The 23,548-nt window shown below is 54.8% G+C and overlaps 7 protein-coding genes across 7 annotated transcripts; 1 reads left to right on the top strand and 6 right to left on the bottom strand.

The window, feature by feature from the left end:
• Positions 1–4,948: 4,948 nt before the first annotated feature.
• PHYSODRAFT_264637 (hypothetical protein) lies at positions 4,949–5,723 on the bottom strand (the record flags this gene model as incomplete). The annotated part of the gene is made up of 2 exons (XM_009535305.1): positions 4,949–5,355; positions 5,645–5,723. The coding sequence occupies 2 exons, from the start codon at positions 5,721–5,723 to the stop codon at positions 4,949–4,951; spliced, it is 486 nt and encodes a 161-aa protein (XP_009533600.1).
• Positions 5,724–10,618: 4,895 nt separating this feature from the next.
• On the bottom strand, positions 10,619–12,891 carry PHYSODRAFT_304587 (hypothetical protein; the record flags this gene model as incomplete). Its single annotated transcript, XM_009535304.1, has 4 exons — positions 10,619–11,208; positions 11,272–11,450; positions 11,488–11,921; positions 12,322–12,891. 4 exons carry the CDS (start codon positions 12,889–12,891, stop codon positions 10,619–10,621), a joined length of 1,773 nt encoding a protein of 590 aa, XP_009533599.1.
• Positions 12,892–13,077: 186 nt separating this feature from the next.
• On the top strand, positions 13,078–13,428 carry PHYSODRAFT_304586 (hypothetical protein; the record flags this gene model as incomplete). Its single annotated transcript, XM_009535303.1, has 1 exon — positions 13,078–13,428. One exon carries the CDS (start codon positions 13,078–13,080, stop codon positions 13,426–13,428), a length of 351 nt encoding a protein of 116 aa, XP_009533598.1.
• Positions 13,429–13,807: 379 nt separating this feature from the next.
• Positions 13,808–17,023, bottom strand: PHYSODRAFT_548626 (hypothetical protein; the record flags this gene model as incomplete). Its single annotated transcript, XM_009535302.1, has 1 exon — positions 13,808–17,023. One exon carries the CDS (start codon positions 17,021–17,023, stop codon positions 13,865–13,867), a length of 3,159 nt encoding a protein of 1,052 aa, XP_009533597.1. The 3' UTR covers positions 13,808–13,864.
• Positions 17,024–18,698: 1,675 nt separating this feature from the next.
• On the bottom strand, positions 18,699–21,513 carry PHYSODRAFT_347580 (hypothetical protein; the record flags this gene model as incomplete). Its single annotated transcript, XM_009535301.1, has 2 exons — positions 18,699–21,356; positions 21,457–21,513. The coding sequence occupies 2 exons, from the start codon at positions 21,511–21,513 to the stop codon at positions 18,699–18,701; spliced, it is 2,715 nt and encodes a 904-aa protein (XP_009533596.1).
• A 388-nt stretch (positions 21,514–21,901) lies between these two features.
• Positions 21,902–22,543, bottom strand: PHYSODRAFT_355304 (hypothetical protein). The gene has a single exon (XM_009535300.1). The coding sequence runs from the start codon at positions 22,460–22,462 to the stop codon at positions 22,163–22,165; it is 300 nt and encodes a 99-aa protein (XP_009533595.1). The 5' UTR covers positions 22,463–22,543; the 3' UTR covers positions 21,902–22,162.
• Positions 22,544–22,863: 320 nt separating this feature from the next.
• Positions 22,864–23,037, bottom strand: PHYSODRAFT_317881 (hypothetical protein; the record flags this gene model as incomplete). The annotated part of the gene is made up of 1 exon (XM_009535299.1): positions 22,864–23,037. One exon carries the CDS (start codon positions 23,035–23,037, stop codon positions 22,864–22,866), a length of 174 nt encoding a protein of 57 aa, XP_009533594.1.
• Between the last annotated feature and the right edge of the window lie 511 nt (positions 23,038–23,548).

Raw genomic sequence — 23,548 nt, 5'->3', positions numbered from 1 at the left:
GCAGTAAATAATACATGTTTGCAAACCCAACATGTATGTCATGGAGCAAAACCAGTACAAGCGTGTGATAGAGGCAGTGCGCCGATGAACACAGCTGTGAAATGAAGTGCATAATAGCATGACCACAAACATGTCCGGCCGATCGGGATCGCGTGATATTTTGCTATACTGAAAGTCAATATAAATGGAAGGAAGCTATCAGCTGTTAAATCAGTTGCCGTCGCGTCGAGTGCGCGCCGGGGTCGCTTCGACTGGCGCGTGTCAGCTGCCTGTCGACCACTTTCATCTCTCCCTTCACCATTGACTTCATTTTGGAGACACACCGAAGCCTGCGCAGGGGTCTGGGTTCGAATCGTTCGCTTTCCCCCTTGCTGTGGTGCAGGTTTCAGCGTTGCATTACTCCAGGACATGTTGGTGGTTTCGAACGAACTTAATCACTGCCATCGCGTCAGCTAACGTGTCACGGAATTCCGCCATATTGCAAATGTCCTTGATCAGCAGATTCATTACATGTGCAGCACGGCCGTTGTCAAACACGAGAGGGTGTTCTCGTTCGATGATTTTCCAAGCGCCGCGCATGTTGGGGGTGTTGTCAGTAATCACGGCGACATACTTTGACACCCCCCAGCTCCTTGTGGACGTCGATAATGGCTGCTGCAATCCGCTACGAGGTTTGAGGAATCCCAGCCGTGGATACGCTCTTCAAGAAGATAACTTGTGACCAGGGATAATAACGATGTGGTTCACCTGGTGTTCGTTCCTTAAGTTTGATCATCCATCACGGATCAGTGCGAACGAAGTCGCTCCGGCGATGAACGTCTGGATCACATCTCACAGCTCTATGTACTGCTCCAGAAGCAACGATCCCGACATTGTTTTGACTGAGGGAATGTGACGGGTGTAAGCGGATCGCATGCAGGTCAGCAGCGCCTTAATTGAAGCTGACTCGACCACGCGAAAAGGAATTCGGTGCGGAAGAACATCGTGGCAAGTGCCCTTGTTATCGCATCACGCTCTCCACCCGTCATTTGGTCCACCCATGACGCCGTCGTCTTCTGTACGCAGGGTTGCTTGCGAGGCTCCGACTCCGGGCCTTGTCGTTCTCTCTTCTGCGGTGAGATCACATTCGGCGTATGTTGCACATGAAACAACGCCTTCCGCCGCCGATATACCGTAACAGTTGGCACGCTTGTGCAAGATGACACGAGCTCTTGCTCATGATACCGCGCGCCCACAATGATGGCACTTGCCCTAGGTACCGACTTTTTCCTGCAGGTAGACATTGATGTCGAACTGGGGGGGATCCGTGACCTTCTTGGAGGCTTGGAGAAGGTCGAACACGTTCAGCACCACGACGATGAAGGTGGTTGGTACAGCGGTGGAGTGGTGAGTGGAGGAGAAGGAGGTGATTTGTAGGTATCAGAGCTAGTTGGCGGGGGCCGGCCGCCCAGAAGAGAACCAATGTAACCAACGAGCGTGCCATTAAAAATATAAAAGCACGTAACGGAAGGGGTTATCCGTTCTAGACTAACACATCTAGTAACTACTGCTCGGACACTCCATCTGGCAACAAGAGTAGATCTGGCAGCATCTAACGCAATCGTACTGGTGAGTTGGGACAATGTGAGCCACAATACTAAATTGAAAGTGGCTTATCAATACATGAAACAATAATAATAATCTGAGCAGCGTAGATAAAGTTATTAAAGTGTAAAGGCCATAGCAATTTCCGGTTTTTGTTCGAAACTTAGTGATGCTCGTTCGGCAATCACGTGTTAGTAAAATTTACTAGAAACTAACTAACTGTTATTAACACGTATAGCTAACTCTACCGTTAGTGTATAGGGAGAACACTACTCGTTGCTGCGCAGGGCAGCTCCGTGGTCCCCACTTGTGGCGTTTGTCCTTGATGTATACGCCCGTTCAGTTGAATGTAGACCGTGGCAGGAGCATTGTTTCGTCAAACGCCATGATAGCAGGAGGCATGTAGCCGGTAGCGAACCGACGCTGTAGAGCATCAATAACTGGGCGCGACTTCTATACTCGATCTGTAGCAGCTCTAGGGTCCTTGTTTGAGCTGAAGTGTAGGTTCTGAGACAGGTGCATGAACCAGTCGCACGGCATGAATCGTCCAAAGCATCCCGGGGGAACAGCACCTTCTTCTTCTTTTTACCAAGTCGGACCAGCCTTCCTCCCCCACCTCCGTCAAGACGGTGTCTGGTACACCACCGGCCGCAGTGTTCTCCATTCTACCGAACGCAGACATCAATTGATCCCCGAAGGGCAGTTCAGGTGGAACAGGTAGTTGCACGTCCTTAGCATCGAAGTGATCAGTCGACTAATCTTCGTCGTCGCCAACGTCATTGTCCGCATCTGATTCAAATCCAGGGAACTGGTTTGGGTCATCGCTCTCAGCAACTCGGTTGACCGTCAACCCCTACAATTATATATGCATGTTAGAGGCGAGCGCGTAACTTGTATATACACGTAAAACCAACCTTCGTCAACTTGTACACCAACGCGCGAGTCTTCGTTTGATTCATCTTTTGCTCCTATCGCTGGGATGCTTTCGGAGTCGTTGTCAACCGCAGAAGCGTCCGATGCATCGCTACCCCCATCGGCGCCTTCAAAGTCAGGGTCAAGGTTCCACTGACTTACAGGAGAGCCTAACACGCAATAAACATCGCCTATACAAGATTAGATCAAGGAGATAACATGAACCGTATACGATAGTACCTTCCGAGCTTTCATTGGAGTCATCTGCGTCGCTTCCTGCTGGGGACGTGGTAAAACTCCCTGTATGACGGTAGGGCTGGCTGTGGTTCGTGGTGGAAAGGCGGGGTCTGAAACTGCCGTGCTCCGCGACGGTGTGGAGGTTGGGGTTGGTTGGGGCTACCGCTAGTAAGTCTAGCCGCACAAGCTATCAAACCAAGTACGATTAGCAAAGGAAAGTGTATCTAACACAACAAGGCGCATACGCACGGTTCTTCTCGGGTGTTTGCTCCGCCTCCACGGCCTGTCGAGCTATTCGACGTCGCAGATTCTTCGCGCCTCGCCTTCTTCTTTGCTGCAAATGCTACTGCACACAGAATACGATACGAATATGTAGTGTACGCCCCCAATTGATCAGCCGTTCTTACCGATGTCGATCTTGTCCAAATACTTCATCAGTTCTTCCTCTCCGACAAGGAAGTCTAGTCCCACGGATGCCCTTCTTTGTTTTGCCGGGCCGTAAGTACGTGAAGTCCACGGAGAGGTCCGTATGTTTCTTGAAAGTCTATACGATCTTCTTGAGCTCGCGCCAACAAGCTTGGAACGCCATTTGGCCGAGCAACGTGGGGTCTGCGCCTGAGAAGGTAAACCTGAAAGTGAGGCAAGTACTGTATGGTGGCGGCTGATTTATCTCCGAACTGCATTTGCGATATGATGGGTCGATCTGCACACTGTTCATCGGATGGATAATGACCTTGTTAGGGTATGGTCTATGTCGATAGTTGCATCGATCGGGGAAGCAAGGATTCATTCTGTGGTGTAGCGAAATCAGCAAAATCTGCGAGACCGCCAATCCAACTTACCAACAGCGCCCGGACACCGACTAACGGAGGGGGTCCCCCGATGATTGTTTGCTAAACTTCTCACCTGTGTACCCGACGGTAAGGCTAGATCTTGCTCTGCTGGTGTCTACCGAAGAGTCCAAGCGGTGAAGAAGCAACGTCTGGGCGAGACGCGGGATGTGGGTGGATCAGCGCGGAAATCTTCACTCTGTTCGCAGTAGTTACTCCCGATCCAGTGGTAGTCGACTTGGATCGGGCGGCCTGGATCTGGATCCTGCCGTGGGGTTGCCTTGGGGGTTGTTGTATTCATTTCCGATGCCTTCGCAGGACTTCCTTTGTCGTACTTACCGCTTCCTATAGCGGGATCGGTAGATGTTGAGAGTCGAAGACGCACCCGGCCAAGTAGTAAATCCGGGTGGATCGGGGATCTGCACTTGTAGGTAGGTCACTAGGAAGATTGTAGAACTGGCCAATGTATTATCCAGCCTTAACCAACGCTAGGTCCACTACCGTTAACCTTGCTACGCCGTAGGGCCAATGTACTTCCCGATTCCTGGCGAGGAAGAAGGTCTTGCGCTTTCCAAGGCAAACTCGAGTCTGATTTATGCATAAGTCCTAATCCCATCCCAAAGCCCTATCCTTCTATGGATCCTATCATCCCATCTGTACCTACTGACTCTATGAAGCTCATTTACCTTCCTTGCGTGTCCCTTGATTGCCTTCGCCGAGCCACGACCTTAGATCCATAGGCAGTGCTTCCTAAAATACTATTTATATTTAGGGAGCTTAAATTGGAATATAAATAATGGGTTAAAAGTCAATAAGTTGGAAAATACATTATGACATTCTCCCTGGGAACGAAATATTTACTGCGCCCCTAATTTTCGCGTCACAATTGGCTAAAATTTCGGCCTAGTACAAGTGTGATCGAGTAATAAAATAACTCCGAAGGGTAGTCAAAATAAATAATGGTAGGGGGCTCTCACATCTACGAAATAAATTATACATCATGAAATAATGCATAAATGGAAGTTACCATATCGCGACGGTTCCGACATCCCTACATTTTCCGACAAATAGGACTCTTACTTAAAGTATTGACCAAATTTAGGTTCTCTCCAAAATACAACTGCGGTGAAGATGGTAAAGTAAGTGACGGTGTCGAATGGAAGCACATGCGGCTAATACTACATGTAGTAGAAGATATCAAAGAGTACAAGGATAGCTACATATATTTCTGCAGTTCACCTTCTAAGATGCTATCTCGGCAATCTTGCCGGTTGTTGCAGCACGCGTAGTCTAATGCTACTCCTGTTCGTCTCATTCGACTTCACCAGCCTCGAACGGGCCCACCAGCGAGGTCATGACGGGCCGTTGCCCTTCGCGGGGCACGTTCACGACCGCGGTGGCCTTGACTTCCATCTCGTCCGGGCCAGCGACGCGCATGGAGGACCCAGCAGGGGTCCGCCCATTTCACCTGCGCTGGTGGACTCCTCGCTGGATGAGCCTGACAGACCAACGCCCCGCTTTTGAGCTTGCCGACGTGGAGCCTGCAACCACGTGCACCCGTCCACCTTCTTGTCCTTGGGCTTGGTCGGCTCGCCGCCGATCTTATTCACGGTCACGAGGGTCATCTTGCTGACGGTCTTGGGGGGCATGGTGCACGACGTGCTGCCGCACGAACAGTAGAGCTGGCCGACGTCTCGGAAGTAGCAGCCCTCGACGGAGACGGAGCCCGGGACGTTGTGCGCCGGCCGGCGACCTCGTCGTAGACCGCCACCAGCGCCGTTCACCTGCTGACCTTGTTGCCCTTGGTGCACGGCTCATCCTCGCTTCCCTCACCCGACAGCCTTCTCCAGCTCCTGCTCGCTCTTGATCATCTCGCCCGACACACCACTCTCGCCGATGCAATTGCCCTCGCGCACCACCACCTCATCGCTGCCCATCGTGAGCACGCACACCGTCTTCGCGTCGATGGGCAGCGCCCTGCAGTAGCACACGCTCGACGTGCTCCATCCAGCCCCGACCGGTGCGCCGCGCGAGACGTCATGCCCCGGGTCCGTCGGATGCGTGCGCGGAGGTGGCGGCACTGTGCAGGAACCGCGCTCCGCGCTCGCCGTCGTGGTCACGATCTCTGGCCGCCGCGTGGGGGCCTCCTTTCTTGAACATGGTCGCGATTCTTGCAATGAACACCAATCAACACTCCAATCCGTCCTATTCTAGGACACATCCTAGCTGTCAGAACGGCGAAAATATTTGCAAAATATTTTCTATACTTGACTTTTGTATAGGCATATACATATTTAGGCCAGCCTTCCGACAAATATTTGTCGGAAAGTGTCAGAATGCATTCACCTAACCCTAACCGACGTCATTGGCTGAAATAGCGACTCCAGGCGATATGATAGGCTGTAATTCAGATGATGACCAGCCTGAAACAATCCTGCTCACTTATCAGTCGGAAAGACCACTATATTCATCCATATATTTTTAGGAAGCACTGTCCATAGCCAGTTCCTCCAATCCAAACCATCTGAGTCAGACTCAGAACCAGATCTGGATCAGGATGTAGCCAAGTCCGGATCCATCAATCCGCCAATCGCCTTTGGCCCCCAATTTCTCGGATTCCGCTTCTCCACAATTCCCAATCCCCCATTGACTTGAAAACTGCAACGTCCCTTACAAACATCAAGAGTATGATTTGTTAACTTGTATGGTCCACGTTAAGCAAGTATCACTAACATGTAGGATCCAGGCTTCCGGGTTTTTGGGTTTAAGGTCAACATACACAGACCACAACACACAATCGGTCAGGGTCGCGGCACCAGTTATCGTGTAGGAAGACACGAATTTACGAGTCCTCGTCTCTCCAACCGTAGTCTTCGGAACGAGCCCTACCAACAACAATCTATCCGGAAAGTTGGGCGATAGATTGCCGGGATAATAAACCTTAAACCCAGGTCCGATCCCTTATACGGGCTGGAATGTGCCTACCTGTGTGTTGCGGGCCAGGTAGATTACCCTTAAGTTCACATATAAGAACACCCTTCGTCACGAGCTACAGCTAGGATGCAATGTACACTGTACTGTGTGCTTTCGCACTAAACCCACTGTGGTCCCTCAGAAAGGAAGGGTACCAGACCAATCACCAATCGAAGCCTCGGCTAGAAGTCAAATACACTGATGGGGTGGGGGGATGGGGTGGGGGGTGGGGCTCGCTCGCACCCAGATGCTCGTATACAGCTGGACACAGAGATCTATAATACCTCTCAACACTCGGCCACCTACTCTCTCTCTCTCTCTCTCTTAGTCTTACCAGGATGAATATTAGTCAATGCAAGTTATGTCCACCGGCAGTCATACCCCGTGTAGCCGAGTGTATCCAGACCCTACGCTACAGCGTCGGACAGAATGTAACTGCCACCTTAGGATAACTCGCTAGGAATATAGAAGAGGTACAATTGTACAAAGGGTAAGCATATTGTACTATTTATTTCATGGTAAATTATAGTTCTAGCCAATTTACATCGACTTTGAGTTTGTGATACTCTAATATCATACAAAGTCCAAGATATTACTTTACTAAGCAAATCATCCCAATAAATGTTTTAACCAATCATATCATCAAAACTAGAGCGGCTGTTTATTGGGTGTACAGCGACATGCTCTTCACCATCGCACAGTGCTGGCAGTTACATTCTGTCCGACGCTGTAAGCTAGCAACTTACCGTAGACTGACTTGGCCCTTGTATGGCTTCAGGGGGAAACTCTGCTCTCTTTAATGGTTAGGGACCGTCACGCCTCCCCTATAACTAATCCCTAATGTCTATACAAATATGATGTGTGGACCGAGCTTTCGCGCGGATCCTTCTAAATCCGAACTCCTACCTATCATGATGTGTATCCACTAACTTTAGAGAGCCTGGCGGGTTTATCTGCTTACTACTACATGGCTCGATGCGTGATGATACGCTGGCCACTATTCAAATGGAATTGGGAGTACTGCACAGGCAGCAAATGTTACAGCGCGAAATCTAGTCAAGCGCCAAAGCTGACACGAAAAATTGGCGTTCCAGAATCACAAGCATGCCAAACGTAATTGTATGTGCGCGAACCCAAATAATCTGAGTCTATTCATGGTCGCAAGCGACCCACATTGTAGTGAAACTTTGCCGGGTATGCTTTACGAAATGGATATTCCCATAGTTATTTAACGGTTTCTGGATAAAGCGTAATCACTAAGCACTTCGGGATATCACTCCATGTACTGTACCCACAACTGGGTACAGTTCCGCATGAATGCCATTGGCTGAAATACACATTTGGAAAACTAGCTCCTCCTACCCAGCTCGGCAACAGCAGCCGTGGCCTTCCCTCTCCAGCGAGGCTCACGGTGCCTCGACAGGACCGGAGCCAGCCCCAAAATGAGGGGGCTTCAGCCCCCCTCCCTCGTGCCCCCCCCCCCCCCCGACAACCATCGACTAATACGAAAAAATTAAAATGTATTCATACGTGTGTTGATCACTGTCGTAGTGGGCGTACGCCTTATTGCATTAACGCTAAAGCTAGAGAGCGATTCTACGACGTGTGACCTTTTTAAATCGGTCCAAAGCGGAATCCTGATCAATATCGCTTGCTAAGTCGCGTTCAATTGCCAGTAGCATGAGGTCCGAGGTCCATTCATCGCTCATAGTAGTCCGCAGCCTTGTTTTCAAACGCTTGAGAGCTGAAAATGATCTCTCAGAGCTCGCTGTCGACACCGGAAGTACACACGCCAGCCGCAGAAGTCGATAAAGAATGGGGTATTGTGTGTTGTAACCTGCTGTGACCATACACTCACTGAGCTCTCCAAGATTTTTGAGATCCGCGAACCGAGTGTCTCCCACTGCGACTTTACCAAAGCGCTCAGCCTCGTGTCTAATACCCCCGCACAGCTCCACCAAATCGATCACTTCAGTGCTAAATCGGCGATCCAGCTCTTTCACAATGCTTGATCCAATCGGCTTGTACACGTGCTCATAGTAGTGCATCTCTTGCGTGATGGCTCCGTCATGTGTGGACGCATCCGAGCCGGGTACGTTTGGTTTACCTTTCCCTCTGTTGCGATCCCCACGTCGGGTCCACGGATCATTTTTCTTGGGGACGACTAAGTTGTTGTGTGCTAGCAACATACTGCAGAACGCAACAGTCTTAACCCATGCGGTCGAAAATCTCCATTCGTGTTCGCTGGTTCGAGGCAATTCTAGCATAAACTTCAACTCGCCTATGATGACTTTAACACTTTGAACCGCAGTCACGATGTCGATATCTTCCTTCTGTAGATATTGCGAGAGGAAGTTCACTTTTTCCAGGACAAGAATCAAAATTTCAGTGTGAAACACAAAGTTGAATGTCCACATAGATTTGATGACTCCTAGTGAATCAGCGCATTTTTCATGGTTGATAGAGTCTTTTCCAACTCGTTCCAAAACTTTAGTAATTGGCGACCACGCGAAGGGATGTTTCTTCGGTTGGTCCTTGTTTAGGTTCACTTCCAGCGCATGTCCATGGCATAGCTTTAAGTGTATATTACATCATTTTTATTTACACAGTAATGTGCGGCTACGGTTGACGCATATTCGCTGTTATCACTTCGCTCTTCAGTAGCAGGCCTCCGAAAAAATATCACTACCGCAATCGCGGTATTATATTTATTATATTGCGGATTATTGTTTATCGCCAAAGCCAGTATAATATGATACGGTCTCAATAATACAAATATATGCACCAGAAACTACCAGCCAGTAGTTGAAGGTGCTAAGCGACACAAATGGATGTACAGTGCTTAATAACAGCAAACACAATTCGAAATTGCGCACGATCATTATGTTGAGCGCTGTGCGCAGCTCTAACAGCATTTTCTAAAATTATTTTGTTGAAGCGCGAGGATTAGGAATTTAGGCACCTCGGATATGATCGATTTTGATTTGAGTTGGAGTATTGTGAATTCCGGCCAAATTTGCCGAATCGGGTCGGTTTTGGGGCCCCTGTCCAACCGACCAATACAAACATCAAGTCATTTGCCGAATCGCCGGTCAACAAACATATGGTTATGTGCCCGCATGTCAAGCCCAATCCGTACTTAGTAGGGAGTCAAGGGGGCATAGCCGGGCGACCATAGTCAACCCAAGTGCTTTGGCGATTCGCCGGCGGTTTGCCACGGTCGATTCAATCCGCCCCGATCGGAAAATTAGCGTAGAACTCACAATACATTGTTGTCAATTGGTCGAACACGCCTAGTTTTCATACGGAAGTGAATGTCGACTGCCATTAATAAAAAATAAATCAAAAGCCGCTATGACGCCTCGGTGCACGCGCTGGTGCTATACCTCAATGTAATGTCCGGTGTGATTTACTGTTGCGAATATTAGTGCTGCAGACACTGAGATCGCTCTACCCGACCTCAGCTTCGAAGTAAGCGTACGTTTTGATTGCAATGTCGATCTTCAGCAAAGCTTCGATTGCATGTACGTGGCCAGAGCGCTGCGTCATTGGTAGCAGCCGCGTCCACACCGAAGGTGCGCGGCGTTGCCGGCAGAGGTCTGGCCGAGTACGTCGAGTCCAAGACTACTTCAAGTCGCTGACCATTTTGGAGGACGCGTGGGGCATGGACACCACTGTGTTTGCTGCATCGTGCGCGCCCCGTCCAACTTCGTGCCAAGTGCCGAGCATGAGAAGGTAAGCAGGCACTAACATGTTATGGTATGGTGGAACTATCTAATAGCGGCTATGATACAGACCGAGAGAACAAGCCGTTCAGCTGTGTTGTTAGAATTGGGGCTGCCTGGCGTTCTTGGCCCCCTTCGTTTGATCCGCATGTGGGGGGTGAGTGATGTGGTAACAAGGCCCAGTGCCTCCAAACCCGGAGAGAAGGCCGGTCAAGAACTTCAGGAGGTCCCCATGCACTAATACATTTTATAAGGTATTCATGATGTTTGTAAAATTGATTTGCTTCATCTAATTGTTCTTTGTATTGCATACGCTCTATAGGGAAACCCTCAGCTCTTGGACCCGACCCGAATTGATCAGAATGTGTACTCACTCAGGATCGTCGGGTTTGAATCTTGTGCTTCTGTGGTGCTGACCAAATTCCGGCGCTCAAGCAATTCAAGAGGACACGACCCAACTATGTAAACTCCTGCTCGAACGTCATCATCCACAGTTCCCCTCGCACGATTCGGACATTTTGCAGCGTTGTGTCGCTCGGCCCTGCCACAGAGACTACAGGTGTAGTTCTTTCGTTTTTTTTGGCTGCTCAGCTCGGATCTCGCTGCTGAAAAGATCATGCATGCTAGCGAGAACTGCAGCCCGCTCACTGGAGATTGTTGCTTTCTTCTTCGGATGGCGCTGTGGTCGGGGGTATTCGGCTCGCCTGTACTACGTATTCTCTTTTCTCTTGTGGCCACGTCGCGTCTTGCAGTTCGCGATGAACCACCGGCTTGTTTGTGAGGTGGTGGGGGCAGGATATTCGGGTCTGGCATGAGTGCAGGGACGAACGGCAGGTTGATAGAGACGTGCTGAAATGCTTGAGCGTACGACGTTGCTGTGTACGCATTGTGAAAATACTTGTAGGCCCCTGCCGTTGTTCTGGACGATCCACTTTGGGCATGGAGAGCTGCCACGATGTGCCGACAAGGTATCTGCATTTGGTGGCGATCCGGACAGCGTGTAAACGCACCAGTCTGCAGATCTACCGTAAAGTTCCGCGAGCCATTGTTTAGAAGTGCATCTTCATCTTCGACGCTTGCTACTTCGTCTTCGACGCTTGCCACTTCGTCTTCGACGTGGAAGACGGACGCCGAGTTTTTTCCGTACGGTACAAGCCGAAGCACTCCATATCTGTTTGTCAAACTTTGCCTTCGCCCGAGGAGTCACGGTGTGTTTAGCGCCCAACCAGTTACGAGCATTCTCCTTTTTGGCCGCTATCGTCTCGGCGACGACGTTGCAGAACAACACAACAGCACCGAACCCTTGGCTGTCTCGAACTTCAGCAAGCAGCAGAGCCCGGTTCTGACTCTCTACAGCACTTGTAGTTCTACCTCCAAAAAGAGGACACCCATCACCAAATGCCTCAACAGACCCCCACTCGGCTTTCACCGCCGAGGTTTCCTCTGGGGTGTGTTTGTCGTTGCCAAACTTGGTCCAGCTTGAAGGGTGAATTTTTCGCAAGTACTGAGCGACCGATTGCTTCTCTTGTTTTCCATTGACTATGATCGTACGCTCTACAGGAAAGCGCTCATGTATCTCGGTCAGCACCGCATCGTACTCAACAAAGGTCGTCGTGGCTTGCAGCGATAGGATCAGGCTTCTAATGCTGGCGATGTTTGGCTCGATAGAACGAAAGTGGCCACACACGTTAAAAAAATGTGCAGCGCACAAAACTTAAGATGTATGGGCACGCCACGCACACAAAGACGAACTTGCGCATACCTCGGTCGGAAAAGAGAGTTCGGTCGTGCAGTTTTATTCCGGCCACGATACAGCTCGCAAAAAACCACTCGAAGTTGTCGGCTGTCTCCTTATGAACGAAAGCCACGGCTACCGGAATGTTCCCCCAGTCTCCGTCCTTGCCGATGACCAAAAGGCAGACGCCATTATATTGAGCATGCTTCATGTGGGTGCCGTCGCATTCAAGCAATGGCACCCAGTTGTCTTGCCCAGCAATGAGAGAACCAAATGAAAGGAACGCCCGATAAAAGCGGCCGCGACTATCCAGCTGACATGATACCGTAGATCCAGGATTCTCGCGTGCGAATGACCGGAGAAAAGCCGGTAGCTTGTCATAGTTGTCCTCTTCCTCCTCCATCAGCGCTTTGGCACGGGATATTGCTCCATACACTAGCGCAGGGCGGTGATCGACGTTGACATTGTCCGTTGCTTTCACCGAGGCAGCCACCCGCGCCCGCGCAGTGCTTAGGCCCTTCACCATAGAGCTTTTGAATCCAGGTAGCTCCACCAGCAACTTCTTGGAGCACTTCCGCACCGCGTCACAGCTGGGAGAATGGACAAGCTCCAAATCGCTAACAAACCAGACTTTCTCAGGACACAACGCCAACTTTGTGTTATCGCTTTTAGTGGGCCGCTTCTTGTTCAGCGTCACCTGCCAGTCACATAACTTAGAAGCGCATTCCCATTTCCGTACGTGACCGGAATGTATCTCCTTTTTGATCGACTTGTTCTCGTTCCACGCGTAGGCACGCAGAAACTCTGTGCTATCTGGAGCTGTAGCAAAAACATCGTGCCGGTTGATGTCTCGTCGACCGAACTTTTTCGTCAAATCAACCTTCCCGGCCTCCATGACAGTAGTAGAGCGAAGTTGGTAGTTGCGTGGTGACAGCAAAGTTGGTTGTTGCGCAGTGGCTGCAAAATCGTTGTTTTCCAAATAGGTGTGCGTTTCGTCCTCGCGTCTGGTATCTATAAAGAGGTTGAAGTGAACAACGAATCGAAATGCAGCAAGTAATCATCTGCCAGTTTTTGGGCCAGTATGAAAAAGTTTGATGTATTTGTGGCCACTTTCAATAATCTACCCCCCGGCCACCCAGGGCTACCCGACCACCGAGGCTCCAGCCAACGAGGACTACCCGAGCACCGAGACACCGGCGAACGAGAACTACCCGACTATCGAAGCTCCGGCCAAACAGCACTACCCAACCTCGGCGCTCAGATCTACACAACAACCGAGTACGGCCTGGTCACTGACATCCCGGAGAACGATAACTACCTGGCCACCAAGGCGCCGACCAACTACACAACCACTGAGGCCCCGGAGAGCAGCCCCTACCACCCTCAGACGGATGCTCCTGGTACTCGTGGCCGCCTAAGCCGCGAAGGATAGACGGTGTCACGAGAGTGAGCGTGTAGCGAAATCGTTGCGAGCGAGCAACTAGCGAATCGTTCCGAACAATTCGTTCGGCCCCCCGATGACAGTGTTGGCTGCTCACACAAATGCACAAGGATGAGTGCCTGCGTCGAACCTCGGCTCAGCTCGAGCACAAGCTTATTGAAACAGTCATCCCCGCCAAGACGCTTTCTTCGCCGGGTCCGGCATCAAATAGTTACCAGATCGATCCGCCGTATGAACGTGATAGCGCTGAGCATCAAGGCCATTGCGCTCAGGACCGCCAGCGCATACAGTTCGTGCCATCGTCCTCGTGGTCTCCGCCAACTCAGCCGCCGACGGTATCCACGGTATGAAACACGAACAGGCTCAACTTCGTTTTGAATGATACATCTATTACTCTGGCTGAGGCCAATTCACTTTAGGGCACAAATTAGTTGGGCGTGTCCATGCCGGCACGAACGCCACCGCGCGCGAGCAGGTCGGCGATGTCGTCCTTATGCGAGATCGAGGAGGAGCGCACGTCCTGCACGAGGCGCTGCACCTTCTTCTCCTGCTTGAGGTACTGCAGGGCCATGTTGCCCAGGTTGCTGTCCGGCAGCGCCTCCGTGAACTGGAGGCCCTCGCGGTAGACGATCTTGCTGGCCAGGCTCGAGGCCACGATCGAGCGCAGATAGGCCAGCGGCACGTTCTGCTGCACGCGATCCAGCGCCAGCTCGCGGAGCTTGGGCGGCAGGTGCTCCTCGATCAGCGTGAACAGGATCTGCTGGTCGGCCTCGCACACGTCGTCGAAGTGGGCCAGGACGGCGTCGTGCACGCGCGTGATCGCGCGACTGATACGCTCGCTGGCAGGAGGAAGCGCCGACGTCGGGTCCTTCTTGTACTCGCGGAAGAGCAGCTGGGCCTCCACGCGCGCCAGAGCACGCAGCTTGTCGACGACTTCAACGACCAGCTCGTCCTTGACAGCCAGGAACTCGTCCGTCTCCAGCAGCATGCTGGCCACGATCTCGTACGACGAGCACACCACGCCGCACTTGTTGGCCGAGCTGTCCTTGACGATCACCACGCCGGCGTTGTCGAACAGCAGCTGGCGAGCCTCAGGCGTGATGAACAGGTTGGCGCCCTCCACAATCAGACCCGAGGAAGGCTTTCCGTCGGCGTCCAGGTAGTCGCGCCAGTTGTTCTCGTTGATGGTGTTGGGACGGCCACCAGCGGGGATGAACAGGTCGCTCTTGACGCGGTTGTGCATCGAGTTACGGGCGCGGATGCCCTCCTGCGTGTTGATGTCGTGCTTGACACCAGTGGCCGAGACCTTGGACGCGTCGAAGCTCGACAGCGGCAGCGACTCGTGCACCAGACGCAGCAGCTCCGTCATGTCCAGGCCCTGCGGGTCCTCAACAACTCCCGTGCCGTCGCAAATGCCGACAACGCGGAGGTTGTTGCCGTACTCGCGGTGCAGGATCTTGATAACGTTGCCAGCAACGTCACCGTCAGTTCCGCCCGTGATCTTGACCGTGAACGGCTGCTTGGTGGGGTCGATGTTCTGCGAGCGCAGGGCAACATCGGCAAAGACGGCGACACCCTCGCTCGTAACACCGTACACCTTGTGGTTGAAGCCAGCGTCAGGCTTGGAGCTGATGAAGGCGCGCGGGATCGGGTAGCCGCGGTAGGCAGCACGGTTCGTCATCCACGTGATGTCCTCCGGGATGATGTTCTCATCCGGGCCGAGGTAGATAAGCTCGTCCTGGCCGTAGTAGTCCACGATCTTCTCCTTCACAGCTTCGTCCGTGGTGTTCAGGTCGAGCAACGCGTCCGAGAAGGCCTTGACACTCTTGCGGATGATGAAGTCACGCGGGGCAACGTCGCCAACGGGGCCGACGATAGGGTCGCACAGCACGACAGCCTTGGAGCCTCCCTCGGGAATGTCCTTGTTCTTGAGCTGCTGGGCGAAGGCAAGGTTGTACGCCTCGTTGTACTGGCGAGCGCTCTCGAGAGCGTGGGCGTCCGTCGAGCTCGGGTAGACCATTCGGAGGCCACCGCGAGCAATGTCACGGAAGCGCACGTGGAAGCCCTTGAAGCGACGGCCGTAGATGAAAAAGACGCCGTAGGGCGTGTCCTTGCCCACAGTGCCGTAGCCCATGACCTTGGGGTCCATGCGCAGCGACAGCGCGTAGCGGTCGCGCACGAACTTGTTGGTGCGCAGCGTGCCACGCACGGCGTCCGCCATGCTGTTGAGCAGCAGGATGGCGTCCTCGTGCTCGCAGTTGCGGCGGATCTCCTTCTTCAGCTCGTCCACGATCGCGTCCTGCTCGGCGTCCGTCATGGGACTCTCGCGCTGCGGATCGAACTTGTCGAGGAAGAGGTCGGCAATACGCGAGGCCAGCGGAAGGTGCTGCTCGTGCTCGAGCGTCTCCATGATGCGCGTGAGCGAGTACGCGAACGGGTCCTTCTTTGCCAGCACGCCGTGCAGCATGTTGCCGTAGGCGTAGATGAGCTCCGAGCGCGAGAGGCCCAGGTCCGGGTGCTGCAGCGTCAGGTGCACGGGGCGGTCGTCCACCCACTTGAGGTACTTGAGGTTGCCCGAGATCTTGGTCCACTCGAACTGGAAGTTCTCCTTCAGGGCATCCTGGCTGGGCTGCACGAGGATGCGGATCATGGCGACGTGGCCGTTGTTCTTGGGGTCCTTAACCACGTCCAGGTGGGCGCGCATCACGTTGAGGTTGCACAGGCCGAGGTACGTGGCCGCCTTCTGCATGAAGCTCTTGGGGATGACGTTGGACGCCGCAATGGTCAGCATCGTCTGGGACACGCCGCTGCTGGCGAGCTTGTTCTCCTCGCTGCGGGTCTCCCACTTGTGCTCGACGTCCACGGCGACGCCCTCGGTGCCGCGCACGCGGCTGAAGAGCTCCATCTGCGACGCGAGGCGGCGCGGGTTGCTGAACTGCACGTACATGGTGTTGCTGTGGTTGAGGAACGTGTCCACGGCCTCGGGCTCGAAGTGCGGGCCGGGCGCCGGGTAGCTCTGGTCACCGGCGTACTTGCCCGCCTGGATCTCGGCGCAGAAGCGCTGGATGGTGGCGCGCGCGAGCTTCTCGTCCTCCGTCTGGTTGAGGAAGGGCTCCTGCTGGCCGAAGCGGAAGATGTCGAGCCCCAGCGAGTCGTCCATCGCCGTGAAGATCTTGACGCGCGCCAGCGTGGCGCCGTCCACGGTCTGCGGCAGCTGCTCCAGCACGTTGGCCAGGCGGCCGGGGAAGTTGGCGCCCGAGCGGAAGTGCGAGAAGACCTTCTGGTCCCCGGAGCGCAGCATGACCTCGGGCTGCTGCGCGCCCACGAGCGCCGTGATGGCGTTGAGGTGCTGGACGCGGTCCTCCTCGTGGATGGAGCGGAAGTAGGCGGGCGGCATGTTCTCCAGGAACCACGGCACCGTCTTGCTGGCCGACTCCTTCTGGAACTTGTCGAGCGCGCGCAGCATCTCGTCCTTGCACACGGCCGCCTCGCCCTCGGAGGCGAAGGCGCGCGCCAGCAGCAGCTGGGCGCGGCTCGGCGCCGCCGTCGAGCGGCGCAGCGCGCGGAACTGGGACACTTGCAGCATCGGAGCCGGCGGGGGCTGCGTGAGCTTGGGGAGGGGGCGGCGGCGGGGGAAACGCTGGCTTGGCGCGCACGCGGCGAGAGGAGGAATGGCACGAACTCAGCGGCCGTCGGATGGCCCACAATGATACCAAAACTGCAACCTGACGCGGTGGCTCGGCAAATTTTTTGACTTGGTTTTTGCATGGTTTTCGGCGTCATGCGGTTCGGGTTGAGTCTGGCGCGTCGACGCCATTTTCCGCCAATCAGCGGCATTGGCGTCGCTTCGTCTGTCTCTGTTTTACAGCCTGTCAGAACAAATAGTATAAGTAAGCACCGGAAAACGCGTTATAGAGATGTGTTATTTAATAAACCTCAGGTGAGTAAAATGAAGATATCAGCACAGACGGACTTATTGAGGATATACAGGTGTCACCTGCCTGGGCCGATGCAGGATGGCTACACCTACGCTTTCCGCGTCACGGCGACCAGGACGAGCCGCGCCGGGAAATGATGGCAGACGCCGATGGGAGGCTTCGGATCACAGCGCCGCGCCCAGCGCCGCCGCCACCCGATCGACCTGGGGTGGTGGCACTGCCACTGGCAGCCGCGGATCGGCGGAGCGGGCTCGCTGCTCGCCGCTCTCTGTCCTTGAAGTTGCCGCGTTGTTCAACCGCGTGTTGGCCATATATGCGACGCGGCAGCCTGCTCCCTTCCCGACGATCCGGACCGCAGTGACGTCAGCAAGGGGCAACGCGCGAGGGTGGACACCCTTACCAGTCCTCGAAGTTCCCCCTGGAACTCGAGCGCCGCAGACTAGAAGAAACCAACTGGACGGGCGGAGAGCTGGAGGAAGCGCATTGCAGCTCAACATGGCCATGGGCGAGGTGCTGGAGGCGAGAGTGAGCGCAGCAGGACATGTGATTGTGGAGATGGCGTTATTTAGCGTGGATACCGTAGGCGGCTGAGGAGTTGGCGGACTCCGCGGAGATTCTCCGCCATCACGAGGACGATGGCACGATATACAGTATATGCGCTGGCTGTCGGGAGCGCAATGGCCTATATACAAGTTGCATGAAGCAATCCAGTGGAGTGCAGGTGATTCGTGATCTCGTCTGGTGTCGATTCCGATGCGCTGGTCGGTGGCTTCCGTATCGAATTGGCTCAGTTGATCCCGGTCTACAACGCTGCTGGAAACTTTTGTGAAGCTCCATGGCAGGATAGACGGTGTCACGAGAGCGAGGGTGTATTGTAGCGAGATCGTCGCAACGAGCAACAGGGGTCAGCGATGGGATTAAGTGGTGGCTCTATCGTACTGTACTGCTGCTACGAGGGCAGCGGGGACGGCGTTGGGATCTGGCGCACATGATCAAAAGCTACCACGCAGTTCGGACGTGAACGGCAACAATGTGTTGCTGCTTCTCAAGCATCTCACGGCGCTCGCGCTGCCATTGGGGTGCGCCAGCGGTTGGATAAATGCTCTTTTCAGCCAAGCCACGTTCAGCGCACTGGATCGGTTGCATACAAAGGTGGATCTAGCTGGCCCATTCGAAGATCTGTAGGTTGCTAGAGATGTGGGAATGCAACGGACGGCGTGCGCAAGCATTCGCAGCTAACAGAAGATAACTGTGCGGCGATATAAGTTTAAACCAATACATGAATGAAAGTTGTTAGAAGCCTTACGCCGCACTACTCATTCCTTATACAGCCCGTTCCTTGAGCCACTTCGCCAGGCTTTCGCGGTCACGACAGAAGGCGGTGCTCTTAAGACGCACTGCCTCCATAGCCACATCGAGGCGGCGCTTGTATCCCGCCGTGTCCTTGTCAACCATAAAGGCCTCCACTTCTACGGCCATAGCTTCGCTCTGGAAGCGCGAGACCACTCCGCACACGATCGAACCCAGCGTCATCGCCGAGTACTTCTTGGACAAGAAGTCCCACTTGTCTTGCACGTACTGCCACGCGACCTGCGAACCAAGCTTATCGCTGGCCACGCTAATGAACGGGTAGTGGATGTCTTGCGAGCGAACGTTTTCCACCGCCCATTCCAGCACCTGGAGCTTTGCCGCTGCACCAGACACAGATCCAATAGCGTCGAGGCAGTCTCTGCGCTCCTCGGCGAAGTCACTCTTGTTGTGCAATTCCTGCAGTAGCTTGGCGTTTGCCGCGTCGCCAAACGTCACCTCGATGTCAAAGACAGCACCGCGCAAGTCACCCGACAGCGCAGAGGAATCGCCGCCGAGATACGCGTGGAAACGCTTGTTCGCTTCCTTGATCACGCCCTTGTCATTGGCGAGACCCAAGCGGTTAATCACCGTCTTGCGGAACTCGCCCTCATCAGCGTCAGCTTCCCTGGAAGTGTCAGCATCCCAGCCCAGGCGCTTCATCACGTGGGAGAACAGCGAGCGAATGTACCGCTGGAGCTCGGAGTAGAAGGTCTCTTCACGGAACAGGTTTGAATAGTATCCCATGTTGCGCGAGATCTCCTTCCAGCACAACGAAGCGTGTTCATCCACGTAAGCACTCGTAAAGTCGAGGGCAACCGGAAGTTCCAGCACACCAGCACGGGCGAAGGTGAACACAGAGTTGAGGAGGCTCACTCGATCCGGGACTCCAAAAAGCTGCTCCTTCACAGGAATTTCAAGGCGCTTCCACAGAGCAGGCGAGTAGTTTACAAGATAGAAACTGGCCTGGTTGGGGTTGAGCTTGATCCAGCCCTTGGGGCCTGCTGGCAGCTGAATGTGCTCGTTAATCTCATCTCCAGCGGCAAATGGCGTCGTGGGCGCCGTAGAGCTGTCCAGCGATGTAGTTTTAGCGCCCCAGATACCAAGACGCTTCACCAAGCTCGGGTCTTCTGACGTGCAAAACGTGAGCGGCAAATCCCACAGCGTATTGTCACCACTGTTCAGGCTCGTGTCTGCGAAGAAGCGTTCCTGAACCAGAACGCACTTGCCTTCAGCGTCCTGCTTGACAGTCACGAACGGGAATCCCACCTGCTTGGTCCAAGTATCCGCCATGTCTTTCAGGTTTTGGCCCGACGCCTTTTCCAGCGCTTCCCACAAGTCCTCGGTCACAGTGTTCTGGTAGCTGAACTTCACGAGGTAGTTGTGCACACCACGGAAGAACACATCGCGACCAAGATACTCCGACAGCATGCGCACCACGCTCGATCCTTTGTGGTACGAAATTGCATCGAAGATCTCGTCGGCCTCCTGCGGGTGGTTCACCACCACTTCGATCGGGTGTGATGACACCATAGCATCCTTCACGAAAGCAGACCCAAGCATGATATCCTGTACGAACGTTTCCCACAGTTTCCACTCCGGGAAAATGTGGTGGGCCGCCTCAAACTCCATGAACTGTGCAAAGCCCTCGTTGAGCCAGAGCCCCGTCCACCAGTCCATCGTCACGAGGTTGCCAAACCACTGGTGCGAAAGCTCGTGGCAAATGGCGCGCGCCGCATCAGCCTTGATTTCATGACTGCTGAGCTTTGGGTCCACCAGCAGGAACGTCTCCGTGTACGTGACAAGTCCCCAGTTCTCCATTGCGCCGAGGAAGTCCGGGATCGACACCATATCCAGCTTCTTCAATGGGTACGGGATGCCAAAGCTCTCGGAAAAGAACGACAGCGCCTTCGTAGCCACGTCCAGCGCAAAGCGTCCGCGTGCGCTCTGGCCCGGCGCCGTGTACACGTTCACCACGACGCCCTCCTTGGTCAGGTCCGAGATCATGTCGAACTCGCCCACCACCATCGCCACGAGGTACGTGGACATGACGGGGGACTCGGCAAACTTCCAGACCTTCTCCATGGTTCCCCCAACGTCTGCGCGCGTCTTGGTGCGGATGTGCGCGTTCTTCCTCGGCCGCACGAGCGTCTCCACCACTTGGGCGTTGGACAGCGCCACGAGGTCCACGTCCGTGACCATGGAGATCTCGAACATGGCCTTGAGCGCCGGCTCGTCCCAGCAGACGAAGGCGCGGCGCGCGTCGCACGCCTCGAACTGCGTAACGGCGAGCACGCGGCGCTCGCCCTGGTTGTCGTACTCGGTGCGGTAGAAGCCGAGCAGTTGGTCGTTCAGGAAGCCGTGGAACTGCAGCTTGAGCGTCACGCGGGAGCCCGCGGCGAGCGGCTCGGCGAAGTGGAACGAGACCGAGTCGTCCTTGGCCTGGAACTGGATGCTCTGGGCGCGCTGCGTCTTCCACGCGGACGCCGCGTCCTCCACCGACACGTCGAACACGTGCAGCTCCACGGCGTGGCAGGTCACGACGCGCGTGGCCGAGGCCACGCGCAGCTCCACGCGCTCCGAGCCTTCGAAGCGGAAGTTGAGCAGGTCGATGAGCTCGTAGTCCACGTGGTACTGGGCACCAAGAGAGAAAGACACACACACACAGAGAGGAGCGTGAGCACGAGCGCATGGCGCAGAGCAGAGAGAGAGTGAGAAGCAGGGCGGGCGGCACCTTCTCGGGCACGACGCACGACGGCAGACGCTTGAACACCTCCGGCTTGGCCGCCATGGTGCAGAGTGATGGTCAAGTGCGCACTCGAAGGAAGATCTGATTGTGAAGGATTCGGCGACGAGGGGGAGACCATGTGGACCAGCTCGCAGCTTGCATTAACTTGTTCGAGTTGCTACGCATTGTACATGGATCACTAGACTACAATACAACATGGGCTCTCATAGCTTCCGAGCCTCAAGGCACCTTACGCAGCAAGACGGTCGGCCTCCCAGTCGGCCACGGCCTGCATTCGGCGCCGGAGCGGGACGACCGACTCCGTGTTGGTCCCCAGGCGGTGCGCGTGGATGAAGCCCGTCGTCCCCACTCCTTCCTGCGAGCTCAGCGTGATGTCGCCGCCAAAGTAGCGCGCGAACAGCCTCGCCACCCCGTAGCTGCCACTGCTCGCGATACGTCGGGTACTTCTCCGGGTCGACCGGCGGATACAGCGCGCTCGTGGTGTAGTCGTAGTGCCAGAGCTTGTTCCAGCGGCTGCGCGGGATGCCTCCGCCCTGGTCGGTCACCCTCCTCCTTGCCCTGGCAGATGACAACATTCACTGGTGGCAATTCCCCGTCGGCGGGCAGTTCGCAGGCGTCTCTGAAGATCTTGACCCCGGCAACGTCTTGCACGGCTGACTCTTGGGGTTCATCACGCGCTCGACAACACCCTTCACCTGTTTGCGGCTTGGCTTCGCTCGAGAGCGGTGGTGCTCCACGGTCGCGCGCATCGAGTTCTTGACGAGCTCGAACACCATGTGGTGCAGGTGTACATGAAGGGCATGTCGGCTCTGGGCGTCACGTGGATCTCAACGCGCGGGGCCTCGCCGCAGTACTCAACACACAGCCTCTGCGCACGGTCGCAGGCCTCGCGGACGATCTGCTCGACATTGACACGGTGGACGCGGCCGCCAGCCTGCTCCAGGGACTCGACGTAGTGTCGGACAAGCATCCGAATGCCGATGCGGCCCATGAAGAACTTGTCCAGTCGATCCGTGATGCGCACTCTGCATTTGCAGCGCGCTGTGTCCGAGGTCCGTGGCCTTGAGCTGCTGCAGTCCGTAGCAAATGAGCGGCACGAGGTTGGAGCCCCTCGCCTTGGCTCGGCGCAGCGTCTCCGTGAACTGCAGGTCCTCCGCCTGCTCACGGCAAAAGCGCATCCCAGTTAGAAATCTTAACGCCCTCTCTACTACAGTAGTAAACGACTCCTTACAATGGTGCTCGGTGGCTTGGTCGTGTTGATCCAGTTCAGCTCACGTCTGTACACGTCGATGGCATCGCGGATGGACGCCGTGTCGCTCAGCCCCAGCGGCAACTCCGACAGCTCTACAATGGCACTGCATAGAAACAACAGCAAGCACTCTCGAGTTAGCATCACCTCGTAGCCGGGTGCAGCAGCAGGGTCGGGACGCACCGCGCGAACCGCGACTGCAGCTCCTTGTGCAGGAACTTGGCTGAGACGATGCGCAGCTTGGCGCCGCCGTCCGCGAACGTGCGCATCTGCTGCGGCGTGGGCTCCATGTCGGCGATCTCGCGCACTTGGTCCATGGAAATGGGCGTCTCGTGCCTGCGGGGGTTACCACCGAAATAGGTCAGAAAATGGACTGCTGTGTGGGTGCAGCACAGTACGCACAGCTCGGGGGCGAAGCGGTGGATCTGGATGCAGCGGGCGCTTTGGGCGAGGCGCGCGCGGCCCAGCGCGCCGCCTGGAGACGCGCGGAGCTGCCGCCATGGCAGATTCCGTTTTGTCGGCCGGGCGTTAAAACTGCCGATGTGGAAGATGCCACAACGAGGTTCAGTTGTGGCATCTTCTACATCAGCCACAAAGAACGCGGATCCCGGCCCGGAATTTTCCCTTCATCGTCGCACCCGCGTTCTTATCGGTAAGCGCCACACGGGGCAATTCCTCCAAGGGGGAATAATATAACAAGCTAAAAAACAGGGGCCTCATTGGTGGAAAAGCCACAAGAACATGCTCAACTTCAATGGACGACCATTTTGGGCCGGACAAGGCGAAACGCGGGTTTACATACTGTACAGCACAGCACAGCATGGGTTC

Source organism: Phytophthora sojae, assembly GCF_000149755.1.
Source record: "Phytophthora sojae unplaced genomic scaffold PHYSOscaffold_8, whole genome shotgun sequence".
Classification (NCBI taxonomy): domain Eukaryota; phylum Oomycota; class Peronosporomycetes; order Peronosporales; family Peronosporaceae; genus Phytophthora; species Phytophthora sojae.
Note: the sequence above shows the minus strand (reverse complement) of the source record. Positions and strands in the feature narration are given on the sequence as shown.

Excerpts from the sequence above, each read along its gene's own strand:
- PHYSODRAFT_355304 (XM_009535300.1), bottom strand. The coding sequence starts at position 22,462 with ATGGGCCGCATCGGCATTCGGATGCTTGTCCGACACTACGTCGAGTCC.